Source organism: Macaca nemestrina, chromosome 2 (genome assembly GCF_043159975.1).
Source record: "Macaca nemestrina isolate mMacNem1 chromosome 2, mMacNem.hap1, whole genome shotgun sequence".
In the NCBI taxonomy this organism is placed as follows: domain Eukaryota; kingdom Metazoa; phylum Chordata; class Mammalia; order Primates; family Cercopithecidae; genus Macaca; species Macaca nemestrina.
The window spans coordinates 136,317,853-136,339,307 of record NC_092126.1 but is presented as its reverse complement, the minus strand read 5'-3'; the positions used below and the strand labels follow the sequence as shown (position 1 = coordinate 136,339,307).

At 38.4% G+C, this 21,455-nt stretch overlaps 1 protein-coding gene across 2 annotated transcripts in view; it reads left to right on the top strand.

Annotated features, from left to right (window-relative positions):
- LOC105479585 (SHQ1, H/ACA ribonucleoprotein assembly factor) overlaps nt 1-21,455 on the top strand; it is a 121,067-nt gene that overhangs the window by 30,145 nt on the left and 69,467 nt on the right. For both annotated transcript variants that reach the window (XM_071092078.1, XM_011737605.2), the window contains exons 6-8: nt 11,838-11,965; nt 18,726-18,880; nt 20,692-20,745. In XM_071092078.1, coding sequence (XP_070948179.1) covers nt 11,838-11,965; nt 18,726-18,880; nt 20,692-20,745 — 337 coding nt within the window. The remainder of the gene's footprint in view (nt 1-11,837; nt 11,966-18,725; nt 18,881-20,691; nt 20,746-21,455) is intronic.

Below are 21,455 nucleotides of genomic sequence, written 5' to 3'. Positions count from 1 at the left end.
TTTCCTCATGTTGTCAGGATTTGGGGGGCTTTAGGAAAACGAATTTTAATTTCAGCCTAAGCAGAACACAGTGAAGTCAATTGATTGTAAAGAAAAAATTATACATTTCAAAGGCATATATATGATTTTAGATTGTTATTTAAAAGTCTTTTATTGTAAAATCTGGATGTTATTTAGGTATAATCTTTTTTTTTTTTTTTTTTGGCATGTTTTGCAGCCCACTACAGTGATCGGCATATCACAGATGATCCATAAATGTTTATTGTTTTTTATTATCCATTTCTTATTTGTAATTCCTTTGGGGTATCAGTTTTACACTAAAATATGTTGACAGCATCTTGAAGCATTTCTTTTTTTTTTTTTATTATACTTTAAGTTCTAGGGTACATGTGCACAACATGAAGGTGTGTTACGTATGTATACATGTGCCATGTTGGTGTGCTGCACCCATTAACTCGTCATTTACATTAGGTATATGTCCTAATGCTATCCCTCCCCCCTCCCCTACTCCATGACAGGTCCTGGTGTGTGATGTTCCCCTTCCTGTGTCCAAGTGATCTCATTATTCAATTCCCACCTATGAGTGAGAACATGTGGTGTTTGGTTTTCTATTCTTGTGATAGTTTGCTGAGAATGATGGTTTCCAGCTGCATCCGTGTCCCTACAAAGGACACAAACTCATCCTTTTTTATGGCTGCATAGTATTCCATGGTATATATGTGCCACATTTTCTAATCCAGTCTATCACTGATGGACATTTGGGTTGGTTCCAAGTCTTTGCTATTGTGAATAGTGCCGCAATAAACATGCGCATGCATGTGTCTTTATAGCAGCATGATTTATAATCCTTTTGGTATATACCCAATAATGGGATGGCTGGGTCAAATGGTATTTCTAATTCTAGATCTTTGAGGAATCGCCACACTGTCTTCCACAATGGTTGAACTAGTTTACAGTCCCACCAACAGAGTGAAAGTGTTCCTATTTCTCCACATCCTCTCCAGCACCTGTTGTTTCCTGACTTTTTAATGATCTCCATTCTAACTGGTGTGAGATGGTATCTCATTGTGGTTTTGATTTGCATTTCTCTGATGGCCAGTGATGTTGAGCATTTTTTCATGCGTCTGTTGGCTGCATAAATGTCTTCTTTTGAGAAGTGTCTGTTCATATCCTTTGCCCACTTTTTGATGGGGTTGTTTTTTTCTTGTAAATTTGTTTAGGTTCTTTGTAGATTCTGGATATTAGCCCTTTGTCAGATGAGTAGATTGGAAAATTTTTCTCCTATTCTGTAGGTTGCCTGTTCACTCTGATGGGAGTTTCTTTTGCTGTGCAGAAGCTCTTTAGTCTAATTAGATCCCATTTGTCAATTTTGGCTTTTGTTGCCATTGCTTTTGGTGTTTTAGTCATGAAGTCCTTGCCCATGCCTATGTCCTGAATGGTATTGCCTAGGTTTTCTTCTAGGGTTTTTATGGTTTTAGGTCTAACATTTAAGTCTTTAATCCATCTTGAATTAATTTTTGTATAAGGTGTAAGGAAGGGATCCAGTTTCAGCTTTCTACATATGGTGAACCAGTTTTTCCAGCACCATTTATGAAATAGAGAATCCTGTCTCCATTTCTTGTTTTTGTCAGGTTTGTCTAAGATCAGATGGTTGTAGATGTGTGGTATTATTTCTGAGGGCTCTGTTCTGTTCCATTGGTCTATATTTCTGGTTTGGTACCAGTACCATGCTGTTTTGGTTACTGTAGCTTTGTAGTATAGTTTGAAGTCAGGTAGCGTGGTGCCTCCAGCTTTGTTCTTTTGGCTTAGGATTGTCTTGGCAATGCAGGCTCTTTTTTGGTTCCATATGAACTTTAAAGTAGTTTTTTCCAATTCTGTGAAGAAAGTCGTTGGTAGCTTGATGGGGATGGCATTGAATCTATAAATTACCTTGGGCAGTATGGCCATTTTCATGATATTGATTTTTCCTATCCACGAACATGGAATGTTCTTCCATTTGTTTGTGTCCTCTTTTATTTCGTTGCGCAGTGGTTTGTAGTTCTCCTTGAAGAGGTCCTTCACATCCCTTGCAAGTTGAATTCCTAGGTATTTTATTCTCTTTGAAGCAATTGTGAATGGGAGTTCACTCATGATTTGGCTCTGTGTTTGTCTTTTATTGGTGTATAAGAATGCTTGTGATTTTTGCACACTGATTTTGTATCCTGAGACTGCCGAAGTTGCTTAAGAGATTTTGGGCTGAGACGATGGGGTTTTCTAAATATACAATCATGTCATCTGCAAATAGAGATGGTTTGACATCCTCTTTTCCTAATGAATACCCTTTGTTTCTTTCTCCTGCCTGATTGCCCTGGCCAGAACTTCCAACACTATGTTGAATAGGAGTGGTGAGAGAGGACATCTCTGTCTTGTGCCAGTTTTCAAAGGGAATGCTTCCAGTTTTTGCCCATTCAGTATGATATTGGCTGTGGGTTTGTCATAAATAGCTCTTATTATTTTGAGATACGTCCCATCAATACCTAATTTATCGAGAGTTTTTTAGCATGAAGGGCTGTTGAATTTTGTCAAAGGCCTTTTCTGCATCTATTGAGATAATCATGTGGTTTTTGTCTTTGGTTCTGTTTATACGATGGATTACGTTTATTGATTTCCATATGTTGAACCAGCCTTGCATCCCGGGGATGAAGCCCACTTGGTTATGGTGGATAAGCTTTTTGATGTGCTGCTGGATTCGGTTTGCCAGTATTTTATTGAGGATTTTCGCATCGATGTTCATCAGGGATATTGGTCTAAAATTCTTTTTTTTATTGTTGTGTCTCTGTCAGGCTTTGGTATCAGGATGATGCTGGCATCATAAAATGAGTTAGGGAGGATTCTCTCTTTTTCTGTTCATTGGAATAGTTTCAGAAGGAATGGTAGCAGCTCCTCCTTGTACCTCTGGTAGAATTCGGCTGTGAATCTGTCTGGTCCTGGACTTTTTTTGATTGGTAGGCTATTAATTATTGCCTCAATTTCAGAGCCTGTTGTTGGTCTATTCAGGGATTCAACTTCTTCCTGGTTTAGTCTTGGGAGATTGTATGTGTCCAGGAATTTATCCATTTCTTCTAGATTTTCTAGTTTATTTGCGTAGAGAGGTTTATAGTATTCTCTGATGGTAGTTTGTATTTCTGTGGGATTGGTGATGATATCCCCTTTATCATTTTTTATTGCGTCTATTTGATTCTTCTCTGTTTTCTTCTTTATTAGTCTTGCTAGCGGTCTATCAATTTTGTTGATCTTTTCAAAAAACCAGCTCCTGGATTCATTGATTTTTTGGAGGGTTTTTTGTGTCTCTATCTCCTTCAGTTCTGCTCTGATCTTAGTTATTTCTTGCCTTCTGCTAGCTTTTGAATGTGTTTGCTCTTGCTTCTCTACTTCTTTTAATTGTGATGTTAGGCTGTCAATTTTAGATCTTTCCTGCTTTCTCTTGTGGGCATTTTAGTGCTGTAAATTTCCCTCTACACACTGCTTTAAATGTGTCCCAGAGATTCTGGTATGTTGTGTCTTTGTTCTCGTTGGTTTCAAAGAATATCTTTATTTCTGCCTTCATTTCGTTATGTACCCAGTAGTCATTCAGGAGCAGGTTGTTCAGTTTCCATGTAGTTGAGTGGTTTTGAGTGAGTTTCTTAATCCTGAGTTCTAGTTTGATTGCAGTGTGGTCTGAGAGACAGTTTCTTATAATTTCTGTTCTTTTACATTTGCTGAGGAGTGCTTTACTTCCAACTATGTGGTCAGTTTTGGAGTAAGTGTGACATGGTGCTGAGAAGAATGTCTATTCTATTGATTTGGGGTGGAGAGTTCTGTAGATGTTTATTAGGTCTGCTTGGCGCAGAGCTGAGTTCAAGTCCTGGATATCCTTGTTAACCTTCTGTCTTGTTGATCTGTCTAATGTTGACAGTGGGGTGTTGAAATCTCCCATTATTATTGTATGGGAATCTAAGTCTCTTTGTAGGTCTCTAAGGACTTGCTTTATGAATCTGGGTGCTCCTGTATTGGGTGCATATGTATTTAGGATAGTTAGTTCTTCTTGTTGAATTGATCCCTTTACCATTATGTAATGGCCTTCTTTGTCTCTTTTGATCTTTGTTGGTTTAAAGTCTGTTTTATCAGAGACTAGGATTGTAACTCCTGCCTTTTTTTGTTTTCCATTTGCTTGGTAGATCTTCTTCCATCCCTTTATTTTGAGCTTATGTGTGTCTCTGCACGTGAGATGTGTCTCCTGAATACAGCACACTGGTGGGTCTTGACTCTATCCAATTTGCCAGTCTGTGTCTTTTAATTGGGGCATTTAGCCCATTTACATTTAAGATTAACATTGTTATGTGTGTATTTGATCCTGTCATTATGATGTTAGCTGGTTATTTTGCTCATTAGTTGATACAATTTCTTCCTAGCATCGAGTCTTTACAATTTGGCATGTTTTTGCAGTGGCTGGTACTGGTTGTTCTTTCCCATGTTTAGTGCTTCCTAGGAGCTCTTGTAGGGCAGGCCTGGTGGTGACAAAATCTCTCAGCATTTGCTTGTCTGTAAAGGATTTTATTTCTCCTTCACTTATGAAGCTTAGTTTGGCTGGATATGAAATTCTGGGTTGAAAATTCTTTTCTTTAAGAATGTTGCATATTGGCCCCCACTCTCTTCTGCCTTGTAGAGCTTCTGCTGAGAGATCCGCTATTAGTCTGATGGGCTTCCCTTTGTGGGTAACCCGACCTGTCTCTCTGGCTACCCTTAACATTTTTTCCTTCATTTCAACTTTGGTGAATCTGACAATTATGTGTCTTGGAGTTGCTCTTCTCAAGGAGTACCTTTGTGACGTTCTCTGTATTTCCTGAATTCGAATGTTGGCCTGCCTTGCTAGTTTGGGGAAGTTCTCCTGGATAATATCCTGCAGAGTGTTTTCCAGCTTGGTTCCATTCTCCCCGTCACTTTCAGGTACACCAATCAGACGTAAATTTGGTCTTTTCACATAGTCCCATATTTCTTGGAGGCTTTGTTTGTTTCTTTTTACTCTTTTTTCTCTAAACTTCTCTTCTTGGTTCATTTCATTTATTTGATCTTCAATCACTGATACCCTTTTCCAGTTGATCGAATCAGCTACTGAAGCTTGTGCATTTGTTATGTAGTTCTTGTGCCATGGTTTTCAGCTCCATCAGGTCATTTAAGGTCTTCTCTATGCTGTTTGTTCTAGTTAGCCATTCATCTAATGTTTTTTCAAGGTTTTTAGCTTCTTTGCGATGAGTTTGAACTTATTCCTTTAGCTTGGAGAAGTTTGATCGTCTGAAGCCTCCTTCTCTCAACTCATCAAAGTCATTCTCCGTCCAGCATTGTTCCATTGCTGGCGAGGAGCTGCGTTCCTTTGGAGGGGGAGAGGTGCTCTGATTTTTAGAATTTTCAGCTTTTCTGCTCTGTTTTTTTCCCCATCTTTGTGGTTTTATCTACCTTTGATATTTGATAATGGTGACGTACAGATGGGATTTGGGTGTGGACATCCTTTCTGTTTGTTAGTTTTCCTTTTAACAGTCAGGACCCTAAGCTGCATGTCTGTTGGAGTTTGCTAGAGGTCCACTCCAGATCCTGTTTGCCTGGGTATCAGCAGCGGAGGCTGCAGAACAGCGAATATTGCTGAACAGCAAATGTTGCTGCCTGATTGTTCCTCTGGAAGCTTCGTCTTAGAGGGGTACCCGGCCATGTGAGGTGTCAGTCTGACCCTACTGGGGGGTGCCTCCCAATTAGGCTACTTGGGGGTCAGGGACCAACTTGAGGAGGCAGTCTGCCCATTCTCAGATCTCAAACCCTGTGCTGGGAGAACCGCTACTCTCTTCAAAGCTGTCAGATGGGGACATTTAAGTCTGCAGAGGTTTCTGCTGCCTTTTGTTCGGCTATGCCCTGCCCCCAAAGGTGGAGTCTACAGAGGCAGGTAGGCCTCCTTGAGCTGCGGTGGGCTCCACCCAGTTCGAGCTTCCTGGTCGCTTTGTTTACCTACTCAAGCCTCAGCAGTGGCGGGTGCCCTTCCGCCAGCCTCTCTGCTGCCTTGCAGTTCGATCTCAGACTGCTTAGCTAGCAATGAGCAAGGCTCCGTGGGCGTGGGATGCTCCGAGCCAAACTCGGGGATATAATCTCCTGGTGTGCCATTTGCTGAGACTGTTGGAAAAGCGCAGTATTAGGGTGGGAGTGACCCGATTTTCCAGGTGCTGTCTGTCACAGTTTCCCTTGGCTAGGAAAAGGGAATTCCCTGACCCCTTGTGCTTCCCGGGTGAGAGATGCCTCGCCCTGCTTTGGCTTATGCTCGGTGGGCTGCACCCACTGTCCAACAAACCCCAGTGAGATGAACCTGGTACCTCAGTTGGAAATGCAGAAATCACCTGTCTTCTGTGTCACTCACGCTGGGAGCTGTAGACTGGAGCTGTTCCTATTTGGCCATCATGGAACCACCCATCATGGAACCACCCTCTTGAAGCATTTCTTTTTTTTTTTTTTTTTGCGACAGAGTCTCGCTCTGTCGCCCAGGCTGAAGTGCAGTGGCCAGATCTCAGCTCACTGCAAGCTCCGCCTCCTGGATTTACGCCATTCTCTTGCCTCAGCCTCCCGAGTAGCTGGGACTACAGGTGCCCGCCACCGCGCCCAACTAATTTTTTGTATTTTTTGGTAGAGACGGGGTTTCACCGTGTTAGCCAGGATGGTCTCGATCTCCTGACATCGTGATCTGCCCATCTCGGCCTCCCAAAGTGCTGGGATTACAGGCTTGAGGCATTGTGCCCGGCCTAGCATTTCTTAATAGTCATTCCTCATTGCTTATTATTATAGCCAAGTATTCATATTTCTCTTGCTGATAATGTTTGGTTTTCTTCTTCCCCAATAGTTTTTAAATTGTTGGCATACATTTTACATTAATAAGGTCTTAAAATCTTGCCTCTTTCTTTGGAAGGAAGCACAAGAATTTAGTCAGTGTTCTAAACATCTGTGAGATAAGAAAAGGGACAAAAATGATCTTATACCATTTGTGGTACCGTTTTAAATTGCGATAATTTTTCATTACTCTAAATTTGTGAAAGAAGATGGTATATTGATTAAACTCTTGGATTTATTGAGTGGATATTAAGACAATAAATAGTAATTGGAAGACTGGGAGCAGGATCACATGCTTCTGAGGTGGCTCTCAATTCAAAACACAGAACTTGAGAAAAAGCATTAGAATACAATTTTATGTATCCATTCTTTCATTTATGTATTTATTTGTTCAACAAATATTTGTCTGAATGAACTACATGCTAAGCAGTGTCACAGATACCAAGGACACCGTGGTGCATATGGCAAGATCTCAATCTCTGTGTTGTCCATGGGACTTCCATTGTAGTGGAGGAAGTAGACACTATTTTTATTTTGATTAAGTGCTATGAGGAAGAAGCAGATTGAAGGGTTAGAGAGAGACTCGGTATCCCACTGACTTCTCCGTTTCAACATGTCCAAAATTGAACTCATCATTTTACCTCTAAAGTCTTTGTGAATTTTCTAACTTGGTTGATGCCCCATTTTTCACTCTAGTCACCCAGATTAGAAAGCGGGGATTCATCTTTGCGTTCTCTCTTATCCCACACATTCAATCAATTCTGAAGTTGTACCATTCATCTCTGTAGTATTTTTTTTTTCCATTTTTTTTCCATTTCATCAATTTCTGGCCCTCATCTGTGTCTGGTTTAGCGCAGCACTCACTAACTGCCTAACTGGCATCTCTGCTGCTAGTCCGGGCTACTTCAGATCCATCAACCATGAACCATTAGTATGATGTCTTACATGCTGAAAATGAAAATCTGCTGAACCCTGTCCTTGATGCTCTTCTGCTTAAAGTACCTAACTCCTTTGTGTGTCATTGCAAATTCTCTGTGATCTGGACCCTGCCTACTTCTGTAGCTTCACTTTTGCCACTCCCTGCTCACGTTTTACGCCTCAACAATGATGAATGTTTGCATTTCCCCACCTGTACCACACTGCTTTTCTCTCTTTTTTTTTGAGACGGAGTCTTGCTCTGTTGCCTAGGTTGTAGTGCAGTGGTGCGATCTCAGCTCACCATGGCCTCTGCCTCCCAGGTTCAAGTGATTCTCCCACCTCAGCCTCCTGAGTAGCTGAGCTTACAGGCCTGCACCACCATGCCTGGCTAACTTTTGTGTTTTTAATAGAGATAGGGTTTCACCATGTTGGCCAGGCTGGTCTCAAACTCCTGACCTCACGTGATTCACCCACCTTGGCCTCCCAAAGTGTTGTAATTACAGACATGAGCCACCACGCCCAGCCCACACTGCTTCTCATATGTTTCCTTTTATCATGGTATCCCTTTGCCATTTATTTCCCCTGACCCCACATTGCCTGAATAGTGGTTCTTATCTCTTCAGACTAGGCTCATTGTTTCTCCCATGCACTCGCCCTGTTAGACTGGCTTAGGAAGCCCACCTCAGTGCTCCCCTGTTACAGTTTATCTTGTTTTTACCACATTGTTTTATAATGTTCTGTATTTGTGTACCTGGTTCTCATTAAATTGTGGAGTCTTTAAGGGCAGGAAGTGAATTTTACAGATCTTCATCTTCCTGACGACACACGTAGAGGGCATTCAGTGAATGCTTGTTCAATTTGTGACCTTAAAAATCTTGAAAAAAAATTGAGATCTCAAATGAAAAAACAGACAAAACTTGGAAGTAATTTATTATGAAAAGTAAAATATTAGTCACCATCAGCGCTTGTTCATGAAACTCTTAATTCATGGACAATGTCAAGCATAGACCAGCACAGTTTGGATTACTAGGACTGTGTTAGTGAAATTTTACTCAAAATAATCAAACATTTTGGAGGTGTTTTTGGTGGGGAGGGGGATGGAGGTGGTAGAAATACCATGTTTCCAAGCCAGTTTTCTTTTTCCCTTCATCGTGGTCCCTTGGGGAGGAAAACAGCATCTTTTCAGATGGGCTCCTCTACTCTTGCCTTTGGTGTCCTCCGCGCTGTGGTGTCCAAGGCCCTTTTCTCTCACTGTGCCAGTTCTTCCTGGGCGATTTTATCCTCCTCTTGATTTAACTGCTTATGACTCCCATATCTCTCTCTTGAGCATCAGACTTGTATGTCCACCTACCTATTGGACGGGATGTTTGTAAATCCTAAGAAAAGGCATGTCAGACTCAACCTATCCCAAGCAGGGGTCTTTATTTCTCACTCATATCTGTTAGCTTCCCTCCTATGTCCCTGTCTCAATGAAGGTCACTGTTGTCCACTGAGTTATGGAGGCCAGAATTCTCTGTGTCATTTTTCACTCCTTGAGCTCCTCGTTCCCTGCATCCTGAGGGTTCTGCCATCTACATGTAGGTCAGATTCATCCACTTTGCTGTGTGTCTACTGCCACTATGTTATTCTAGGCCACCATTATGTCTGCTTCTCCAGACTTTCTCCCTTTAAATCATTCTCCAGGCTGCAATAAGAGTGATGTTTCTAAACCATGCCAGTGTCATTCCCCTATGTGCAAAGCTTTTAAGTGTTTAGTTGGTAGGGATAATCTTTGAGATTTCTTAGATATGGCTTACAAGGTGGTTGCCACTATATTATTTTCAGCTTCTTTCGACATTTTTTCCCCTTAAATGTGCCTTCTTGTTTTCTAGCCTTTGCCAACCAGTTTTTCATCACAGAATACTCTCTCCTACCCCTCTTCCTCTGGTTAACTGTTCATTGTCATTCCACCATTGGTTTAGATATTATATCCTCCAGGGTCCTTGCCTGTCATTCTAATTTATTTTGCCCTAGAATCTTACACTGCTGTTATGTCATAGCATTTTGCTATATTGTAATTGTTTGACTCTCCCATGGGATTGTAAGTTGTGTGAGGGCCAGGACTGTCTGTGTCTTGTCAGCAGTGGAACCCTAGTGCCTAACATGGAACATGGAACGTGGCACAATGTCAATACTTTCTGTTGAATGAATGACTTATTTAGCATGTTAGTCATTGATTATTGTTTATCCATTTAAAATTCATTTCCTGGAAAAAAGCTCACGTTCTGATTTGTGGATGAGTTTATAGTAGAACCTCAATTCAAAAGAGTTCCTTCACTTTAAGGAGAAAGAGATAGCTAAGAAGAAAATAGGCTTAGCAGGATTAGTTTATGAAGCAGCTATTTTGTCTTAGTCTCACATGTCTGTGCACCTGTCAGAAATCGTTACTGACAATTCCTATTTCAAGATATTAGCTGTTCAGTTTTGTCTAATATGTACTTTATTTCCTTCTATATAAAAATGGAATGTTTATTTGGTTAAGAGCTTGGAATCTGGAGTAAGAGTTAAGTAGGTCTACATCCTAGCTATGCTTTTTACTTGTTCTCTGAACTTGGCCAAGCTACAAAACTTTTCTGAGCCTCAGTTTCTACCTTTGTAAAATGATGGTATTAATAGTACCCCATGCTCATGGTGATGGTGTGAAGATTCAAGGAAATAATGGATGCAAAGCTTTTAGTGCAGTGCCTGGAACATACAAAGAACTCCGTAAGTTGTCTGTGATCTTTCTAATTTTTAAACGATTTCAGTATCTCAGTTGAAAGGGAACTTCAAGTGTCTAAGGTTGTAAAACTATCAGTTAGAAAATTCAGTGTATCAAAGCAACCAATTCCTTGAGTTTCTGGTTAACTAAAATATAAATAAAATTTTCACCATTGAGTTATACTTTGTTAATGCTTTTCCCAAGAATACCAGTTTCCAACTTTGAATGCAAGATAGAATCATTTCTAAATAAGTGTCCTCTAAGAGTGAGAGGTATATTTTGAATGTGGCTGTTATTTTTCTAGTTAAAACAGGAATGTAGAGTACAGGAAAATTAACTTTCTGTTCTCTACAAATGTTGCTTTTATCTTCTTCAGTAATTTAAGGAACTGTTAAAATTCATATCTTAATAAAATAGATTGTATCTTGGTAGAAAATATGAGTGCACATGCCAAAAATGGTGTGTGTGTGTGTGTGTGTGTGTGTGTGTGTGTGTGTGTATAGCCCCTTTTAGCGTCTTTGCGGAAATGCAGTATCCTGAATTTCCTACTCATCTGCTTGTTTTTCTTTGCTGGTTGAGTTCAAAAATTTTTTCCTTTATTGAAATTTTACTGAAGTCTGTGGTACTTGCAGACCTAGCACAAGTGCTAGATTTCATTCCAGTGTGTCTTCAGATTTGCTTCATTTCACATCATTGAATATGGGATGGGACTTCAGGGTAGGACCAGTCTTCTACGTACCTTCTATTTAAAGAGATCAGAGGTTGGACACAGTGGGTCAAGCCTGTAATCCCAGCACACTTTGGGAGGCTGTGGTGGGACGATCACTTGAGGCTGAGAGTTTAAGACCTGTCTGGGCAAGGAAGCAAGACCCTGTTTCTATAAAAAAAATAGAAATTAGCCAGTCTCAGTAGCACGTGCCTATAGTCATAGCTGCTTGAGAGGCTGTGACAGGAGGATTGCTTGACCCCAGGAGTTTGAGGCTGCAGTGAGCTGCGATCATGCTACTGTACTCTAGCCTGAATGACAGAGTGAGACCCATCTCTTTTTAAAAAAGTTAACAACAACAACAAAAAAGATCAGAAATCTTATATATCCCTTTAATCAGATACTTACTTTTGTTTCATGATAAGTAACTTATGTTTGTGGTTGGTAACTACAAAGAAAGTAAATATAGTGTTCAGTCTTTCCTTGAAATGTACTTTGAATTAAAAATCTGTATTTCTGGTACAAATATGAGTTAAGATAAAATGTTAAAAAGTAAAAGCCAGTATAATAAGTTCTTTCAATGTTTTTTCCTAGAGCTGACTTTTTTGAAGATGAGGCGATTGAACAGATTTTGAAATATAATCCTTGGTGGATTGACAAATATTCAAAAATGAAGGCCTTTTTGGAAAAGAGTCAGGAGGAAGAAAATCATGCTGCATTAGGTAAGAAACTCAAATTCGGCTAATTTGTTTCATTTTAAAATCTCATGGTGTATGTACCACATTTACTGCCTTCCACATTATTAAGCATATAGATGTAATTGCCTTATAATGTTAAAATATGAGTTTGAATTGCTAGTTTTGGAAATGACGTCTTTGCCTCTGACTGGAACATGCCACTAAGTAATTAGGCTTATTTGTGTTGGAAAATTCTTTTGAAGTATGTTTTCCTTTAGAATCATTGGAGTTCTTTTACAATTAATTATTTTTTAAAACCTAAATTTAGGGATATGATCACACAGGACATTTGTAGTTTCTCAATAACCTGCTTAAGAGGTATGAACATTCTTCTTTGGTAAGGACATTTGAGTATTAGTAATGGGGGGAAAAGACCCAGGTGGGAAAAGACCTAGATGGACATGTTATTACCACCTTGTCTAAGTACAGTGTTGATATATTAAGACTATACATTAGAAATATAACATTTGCAGACAGATCAAGGAAAGAACACCCCATGTTTTCTGTCACACTGATTTGGCTTTTATTTACATATTAAAAATAAAATTTCAATGTTTAAATGGAAAGAATACACACATATGTACATTCTGAAGAATACTGAATGGAATATAGACTTTTTCCACCTCAAGTTCCTCTTCCCAGAAGTAATCACTATTAGTAATTTTGGGGATATTTTAGAAATATATATTCCCACATCTAAATAGTTGCTTTTAGAAATGTCTACACATAGACTCACGTATACCCGGTTCGTACCTTGTTGTTTTCAATTTGTAGTGTGTTGCACATCTTCCATATCAGTATGTACAGATCTACTTGAAGCTTTTCATGATTACCTAGTATCCCGTTGGATTTTTTTTCATGATTGATGGATATTTGGGCTGTTTACAACTGGTGGACATTTGGGTGATTTCCTGCTTTCTGCAGTTGCAAATAATATATATAGTGACTTTCTTTGACCACTCATTCTGAAGTAGCTGCAGGGTCTCTAATGCATCACAGTTTTTTATTTTCTGCATATCAATGCAATAACCTGTTATCTGCTATTTTTTCAGTGTCTAGTATAGTGCCTGTTATACAAAGGTACTCAATAAATATCTATAAATATTGTAATAAATATTTTTATGGTTAAGTTTTATTAAAGTTTAGGTGATTTCTACCAGATCAAAACATTGCTACTATAATATTTTAGAAAAAAGAGGATTAGCTTTAGTGCATCACAGAAGCTCATTATAGTGACTCTTGTTATAGATTTATTGTCGTTTTCAACAAATCCTGACTTTTATATTTGAGTTTAAGCAGCTTTCAGACTTCTCACGTTCTGTATGTATATATAGGCACATTTTCAGGTTTAGGATTGCTAACACAATTTAGATAGTTAACTGTATATGCTAGATAGATCTGGTCATAAAGTTTGAGCAAACTTAAATCATCTAGTATATCAATTGGTTTGAGTCAGTTTCCCTAATTTTTGCACAGTATTTTAATGAGTGGTGTGGGAGAAAATTGATGGTTGCGTAGTTGAGTTTTCTGTCCACCAGGGTGAGCTAGTGGCCCTAAAAATCAAGAGAAGGCATTCCCTTTGATTTAAATTCTAACTTGCTCTACTTTGATAAATTGTAGCTTATTCTCAGTCCAGTTTTCTGTGTCAGCAATGCTTTGAGTTAGTCTTCTCTGTGTAATTTTAGCAGGAGATCAAGCCACCCAGTCCTTTTAACCACCTGCTCTCCTGACCCTTCATCTGACCCATGGCTGATAGCCAGGCTGGTGCATCAGGAACAGTCATAGTCTGCAAAGCCATTATGATGATTCATTCTAAAAACCACCTTTAAAAATAGCAAGGACATGTGATCTAAGGTAGAAGAACTTGAGCTTTGTGTTGAACAGAGTGTCTCTTCTAATAATACCAAATATAAGATATAAACTCAATGTAGGCTTGGGGTTGGACTTCTTGTTCCACCACATGCTTGCGATATGATCTTGCACCTTTGGGTTGCTGTGGAAATCCTGTACCTACCTCAGAGTTGTCCTGAGATTGAATGAAACGTTATATTTAAAATCCTGTAAATGTTAGAAATTATTATTATAGAGTAAAATCAGTCACAGGAGAGCCAGGAGTTGGTTAGTTTCTCTGTGAAATTACAATTTTTATACATTTAGAAAGCTTTAAGGGAAAGTTCCTTGTTAACAAAATTTCTCTCTCATTTAAAAAATTCTGGTTCAAATATTTGAGGCATTCAGAATTGGAGGAATAAATTGAAGTGTGTTGAGCCAGGATAAAATATGGGGGAAAAGAAATAAACCAAGAAATAAACCTCACAGTTTTCTGCTTACCTGCGGTGCCTGCTGCTGTACCTTTTCCCCTCTTCCTCTTTGTTCTTTGCCTCTCTGGCCTTCTTCCTCCTTGTGTCATAGCTGTGGGCTGTTGTCTGTTTAACACCTCCTCATCAGGTGTTGCCAGGCAGATATAACAGTGCAGGTGAGGGGTGTACCTTTGATTTGTTCTGTATCATAAAATATTAACCTAGATTGCTTTGAATTCCAGATAAGCCTTAGGTGGTGAACTTTGCTCCCTCTCTTTCTCCCTTGGTTGTAATTCTTGTCATTTTCATCACAGCCCTGAGTTACAACAGGGAGACTTTTCTCCAGCTTTGTAGTGATCCAGATTTTCCTCCCCAAAGGCTTGTAAATGGAAGTGTTAAACGCTATGCTTCCCCTGAGCTCTGGTTTCATGAGGATGAACTTACCGCATTTCCCATGTTGTCTTTCAGTGGTTAATCTGAAGCTCCAAAGTCTTGGCACGTTATTGCATGTTATGACACCACATAACATTTATAGTCAATGAACTTCCTAGCAGGGACATCCTGTTTGGCACCAGTGAGCCCTTCAGTGTTTGTAGAGATAACTGTCAGTGTCAACTTTGAAAGTTGTAGCACTGCAGGGCTACCCATTTAGGCTGAAGGTTTGAATGCAGCACAATTTTTTCTGGTTCCCTTGATCTGGTTCCAATGAATGTACAATGTAATAGACAGATGTGCATTACTCTGAGAGCATCGAGATCCTTTGTGATTTAATTGTTGACCTAGATAAGAGGGATGTTTGGGAGGGGGATTTAGAGAGGAAGGGAGGATTTAAAAATAACAAAATTAGAAAATATTTGGGAGAGAAAAGTGACTACCTTGCAGACATCTTTCCATTTTGATGAGAGTCCCTTTGCAGCCTTCAGACATATTGGTGGCGTTTTGATGTTGGGAGGTGGTCCTCGGCCATTTGCTTCAATGCTCGAGTACCAGTTTCCTCCTCAAATGTACTGAGTTCAACTGACTTTTATTTCACTGGAGATTGTTTTTAAAAGTATAATTAACCAAAACATTGTGAACTATATGGCAAAGCTGCTTTGTAGTGTAGCTAAGTCATATAAATGCTTGACAAATGTTACTCATGGTGGCAATCATCCAAGCATTGTTGGCACTGCATCTGTAGTTATTTCCAGTACTGCTGCTAGGTTAGACTTGATTGTGTGCAAACTTCCCCCAAGTTCCCCTTTGGGTGATATGATTTATAGCTCTAATAAAAAAGGCCTTAGGGAGCTCAGACTTTTGGTTTCTCTAGTGATTTCCTGGTTTGTTGTTATTGTTATTTATCATCTCTGATTTCTTTGCTTGAATTTCAGAATTTAAATGCATTTGTGTATTATTAATGAAGTAGGCCACAATGGAACTTATAAATGCTCAGTAAAAGGTGGAAGTGTTTTAGGGAAAGTCTAACAGCTCCTAGTATCCAAGAATTCAGAAGAATAATTCAAGTAGGTTTTTCTTCTGTGCACAGTTACTGAAAATGACTAATGTAGAAACACTTCCATGTGCGTAATGTAACATCAGAACCTACATTGCCTAGATCAACTTTTACAAATGATTAAGCATTGATAGGTATGATTACTTAAAAATGAAGGCATAAATATGTGGAGAGTTGACATGTTGCTAAATGGTTTCTGGGCAAACTTACTTTGTGATTGAGAATTATGTGGGAGCAGGGATCTTTATTAGTCAACTAGGATATAAAGATATTTCTCTAGTCAGATATCATGAACACCTGGCATTTTCCCATTAGCTAAATTAATGAACATCTCAAAAACCATACCTAAGGGAATACTGTCTCAAACCTTCTTGCTAAATACCAGGAGTCTTAAAATATTTTGTCAGGTATGCTTTCTTCCTGCAGTGAGTGTATTCCTTCATGCCATTTCCTTAAATCAAATTGCTTAAAGTGAACTGAGAGCTTTTATTTAAATTAAGGAGTCTTCAGATGTGTCCTCCAATGAGGCAATCAACACTCAGTTTATCTGTCTTATTGATTAAATCTAGTAAATTTTAAATTAAACACAGTTGACCCTTGAACAAAAATGTTTGAAATGCATAGGTCTGCTTATATGAGGATTTTCTTTTGCCTCTGCCACCCCTGAGATAGGAAAACCAAGCCTTCCTCTTCCTCGTTTTCCTCAGTCTACTCAATGTGAAGACCAGGATGAGGACCTTTATTTATGATGCTATACCTCCACTTAATGGATAATTTAATCTTAAAGAGACTTCATGTACAATTCAAGGATTGGGGAAACCTTAACTAAAGCTATAAATCCAGAATATTGTCTTAAAAAAAAAAAGATGGACATATTTGACTACAAAATAAATGCTTCAATGGCAAAAGGTACCATAAACAAAGTCAGTAGAAACTCCCTAGTATGTATGCTTGTGTGTCTGTATATGATTACATGTCTGTAGAGATATGGTAGCTTTGGAAAGATGATTAGGGTTTATATCTATAATATACAGGATTCTTAATTTGACAAGACAAGCCATCCAATGGAAGAAAAAACTGGACAAAACACATCCGAATGGGTTACTCATAAGAGTGCAAATCCAGATTGCTTACAAACCAAGGAACTAGTGCTTAAAGTTGAGCATTTGGAGAAATACTAAGTGAAATAACAATGATAAGTCACCGTTTTAGTTCTCTTTTGCTGCATAACAAATTATCACAAGCTTCACACAGTGTACGTTCATGATCTCAGTTTCCGCGAGTCAGAAGTTGGGCCTGGCTTACCTGGGTCCACTGTGTAAGGTCTTGCAAGGCTGTAGCCAAAAATACCCATCTTATTTTTTTTAAAAACAAATGTTGGAGGCTGTGTTTCCTGGAGCTCAAGGTCTTCTTCCAGTCTCACATGATTGTTGGCAGAATTTAGTTCCTCGCAGATACAGAACTGAGGCCCCTCTTTGTTGCTGGCTGTCAGCTGGGGGCCACTCTTCGATCTTAGAGGCCCCTACAGGTCCCTGCCATATAGCCTTCTCACAGGCTCTCTCACTTCACCGTGTGACATTTCTTTAAAACTAGCAGGTGAGTCCCTGGCTTTGGTCTGCTAATAATGGAATGTAATCATGGAAATGACTGTCCCATTGCCTGGCTATATTCTGTTGGATAGATGCAAGTCACAAGCTCCATCCCCACATAGTGATATGACTCATTGGAGGTCATCTTGGAATTCTGCCTGCTATACTCATTTTATTAACCTGGAAATGATTGTAAAAAAGCTATTACATTTCTTGCCAGGGGAAGGTGGGAGGTATGTGTAGGAAGAGGAACTTCTATTCATGACTGTGAGAAAGGAGAGTTATTGTAGCCTTTAAGTAAAGTATCTTTCTAAAACAGATACTTTTTTAACCCAGTCAATCCAGTCTCGAGAGTCTACTTTATGGAAATAAAGCCTCTAATATCCAAGGACATAGGATAAGGATATTTATTGCAGCATTATTAGCAGTGGCAGAAAGCTAGAAGCAACGTCAGTGCCCATCAGTAGGGGGAGTGGTTGGATAGAGCATGGTACATTTTGGAATATTATACTCCTTTACAAAAATTAGTTACACACCAGTTGACTTTTAGGGATTTGCCAGAGGTATTGTTGAGTGAGAAGGGCTAGATGGAGAAAAATGACCTAGTTATTTGGGTCAAGGGAGGGCGTAGGAAGTACAAACTCCCTAGTATGTATGCTTGTGTGTCTGTATATGATTACATGTCTGTAGAGAAAACTATGGAATGGTATATACTAGATTTTCAGTGGGTGAGAGGCTGTTGACGAATATTCAGGTGGAGAGAGGGTGCCAAGCAAAAGAAGAAAAGGAAAAAGGAACCGTGTTGTAAAGAAACAGTCTCGTCCCACAAGTCTAATGTATGTGATGTGGTCATATGTAAAACTTGATTTATATGGTAGACAATATGAGATTTTAATGGATTAATTTGAATTGAAATTTAGTTTAGTTTAAATGTAACAATTTTAATTGATTAATATCTGAGAATATTCCTATTTCTTGGTATAGAACTTTCAAATGGATAATGAATATTTTCAGTGTACTTTAGCGCTTTCTGTTGTCAAAATGTGTTATCTTAATTTTAAAGTCAGTAACTGGCATTCAGACACCTTAAGTACAGAACAGTGTAGCAAAAAAGGGAGGGTTGGGAATTAAGGATTAGGTATTATTTCAAAAAATCTTTATTCAGCCCCATTAGGATTTGAGCAGACTCACAGCTCTTACTAAAACTGTGACGTCTACTTAAGTTATTTATATATCCAGAGTTAAGTAGAAATAACTTTTATTTCAGTTTCTATAATCAGAGTTCTAATTTTGACAAATCTTCCACATTGGGGGATTTACAAAAATGAATGAAACATCTAATTTTTAAATGCGTTTTCTTCTAGTGTCTTTTTCTGAAGAAGAGAAATATCAGCTACGAAAATTTGTCAATAAATCTTATCTGCTGGACAAGAAAGCCTGTTGTCAAGTGTACTACAGTTTGATTGATATCCTTCTGGCATATTGCTATGAAACCCGTGTCACGGAAGGAGAGAAGAATGTAAGTGCTTGTATGTGTGCGTGTTGCCATAGATGACTGTGCTGAGTAAACTGCATTAAAGCATCAGTCTTTCTTGTCTAGAGTAGAACTGGTGGTGATTAGTTATTCAGGGGATGCCCCCGGCAGGGTTGCGTGTGTGGGGTGGTGGTGGTGGGTACCCGCATGCAATCATACATTGCTTAGTCGGTCTTTTTCAGTTTTCTCTTGGGATTAGTCTCTGCAAAATAGCAGAGTAGGGAAGTTTAAGGGAGTAAAGCTGAGAGTAGAGAGGAAGGCTACTCTGAGCCCTCATCTCTTTTAGGCCAGAGAAGTGCTCTGTCACATGACACTTCACATTGGCCAGGGGGTAAACTACCATACCCATTTATATTCTTTCTCTCAGCCAGAAGTCAGCAGATGCAAAATATGGCATTTTACAAAATAAAGAAATCTTAGTATTTACCTGCAAGTGTCCCTCAATTCATAGAGTATGTGGATTTCTGAAAAATTATACGTAAGTCAGATTTTTTAAAACCTGAATTATATCTTTTTTTGCTATTTAAAGGGATCATGTTATAAAAGTAAATCTTTTTGTAAATTATTTCTTAATCTTTTAAAAAATAATATAGACTTTATTGTATTTCTTCTTAAACCATATTTGATATTGTAAACTTCCTTTTCACCTATACCATTGATTGTATATTTTAAAAGGCTGGAAACCAAAAAACAGCCTTTCTAGTTAGTGTGGCGCTGCAGCTGTTTATAATTGTCCTCGCTCTAAAGGTTATTTTTGATCTGAGCATAACTTTCCTTTTTTGAGTTACACAAATAATTCATATTGTAAAGGAAAATATACAAACGAAGGAAATAATTAAGATTTCCTGTAATTTTAGTCATCAGAAATAACCGTTGTTACGTAGCGATGCATCTATTTCCAGTCTTCTTTCAGTGTGCACATGTGTCTATATTGTGTGTATTTACCTTGGGTCCTAACGTATATACTATTTAACCTGCTTTTTTCACTCAACATTATGGCACTAGGATGGTATTAGAGTTAGAATTTTCTGTGTACCAATTTTTTTGTTGTCATGATTCTGAAAATTTCTAGGGTGACTCTTGATGTTTGTGTCTGACTCCAAGATGACTATTAATTGAGTGTGCTAAGGCTACTTAATATATCTGAAAATACTTTTGGTTTTCACTCATCTTTTAAAGATACTGTAAATGGAGAAAATGTTTTCTTTGACAAAAAATGCTTCATATTAAATCTTGAAAAGATGAGTGTTTAGGTATACTTGAAAAAATTTACCATTTTTTATTCTTGTATTTGTGTATTTAAAATCATCAAGTCTTACAACTTGAGACCTCCTCTAGAATGTGCTTATTCTCACCAGCATTCTCTGAAAGATCAAATTTTCTAGCAGCTTCTTAAGTGCCACAGGTAATACTTCAACATTATCTTTGATTCCTTTGATAGATTATTTATGGATTGTTTGGGAGGCATGTAACTTAGTTGAAAAAGGACAGAAATTGAGCAGGGATTACTTTGCTTTAACTTTTAGTTTCAAAACCCCTGGTTATTTGCTCTTGTGTTCTGGTACTTTTATCAGTAGAAAAGTTTTATTTTCAAAAATCCCAAGTAAAGTAAACAGAAACTTCCCACTGATAGTCTCTGCATCAGCAAAATAATTATTTTTCTATAGTTGTGAACACTTCTTAGTTCTCATATGTCAGTGATCCTCAGACACTGGTTGAAAAAATGGATTTCTTTGGTTTGTTTAAATGACTTTACCTTTAATGTGATGGTACTCTTTTCTCCAAAACAAATACAGGTTGAATCTGCATGGAATATCAGGAAACTGAGTCCAACACTATGCTGGTTTGAGGTATGATTTCCAGTTGCAGTTGTTTAGAGTTTGTTGTTCGGGAAGTTATTTTTGTTGTTTTTACATCATTTGGGGTAATTCAAGCAATTCCTTGAATTTTTAAAAATAGAAGCTCTATTGTACAAGTTTGTTTTCCATCTTTTTAATAAAATTCTGATAATGAAACCAGGTAGAGTATTTTGGAAGTTGGGGGAGGGAAACACACTTCGGAGAGAGGATGGAGACATGGTTTGTTGGGAAAGAATGTGGGGCAGAGTGAGAGGTGTGTTTGTAAGCTGGCATGTATTTATTGGAGCTTGAAACTCAAAGATGGAAGCAAACCTAGGTGATAAGTGACCATCAGGGTCTATGCCAAGAATAAACACACACACACGAAAAATAATGTTTTTATATGTTTTTTATATATATATATATATATGTATATGTAAGAAAAACTTCACCTGTTCTCAGTAAGTCTGTGAGGTAAGTGTTGCAGGTTTTACAGGTGAGGAAACTTAGATCATATAGCTTAAATCACTTAAGTCCTGCAATTCAAATGTAGTCTGGTTACATTTGATAACTCTTTTAGTATGGTAGTAATTGTTTCTGTGTTCTGAAAGATGGTTGTGCAGGTCTCACCAAAAATACCAAAGGATAATATCTTTAAATTTATAAGTTTTTAACAAACTTGTGCATCAAAACAGTAATTAAAAGCAGAAACTTTAAAAAAG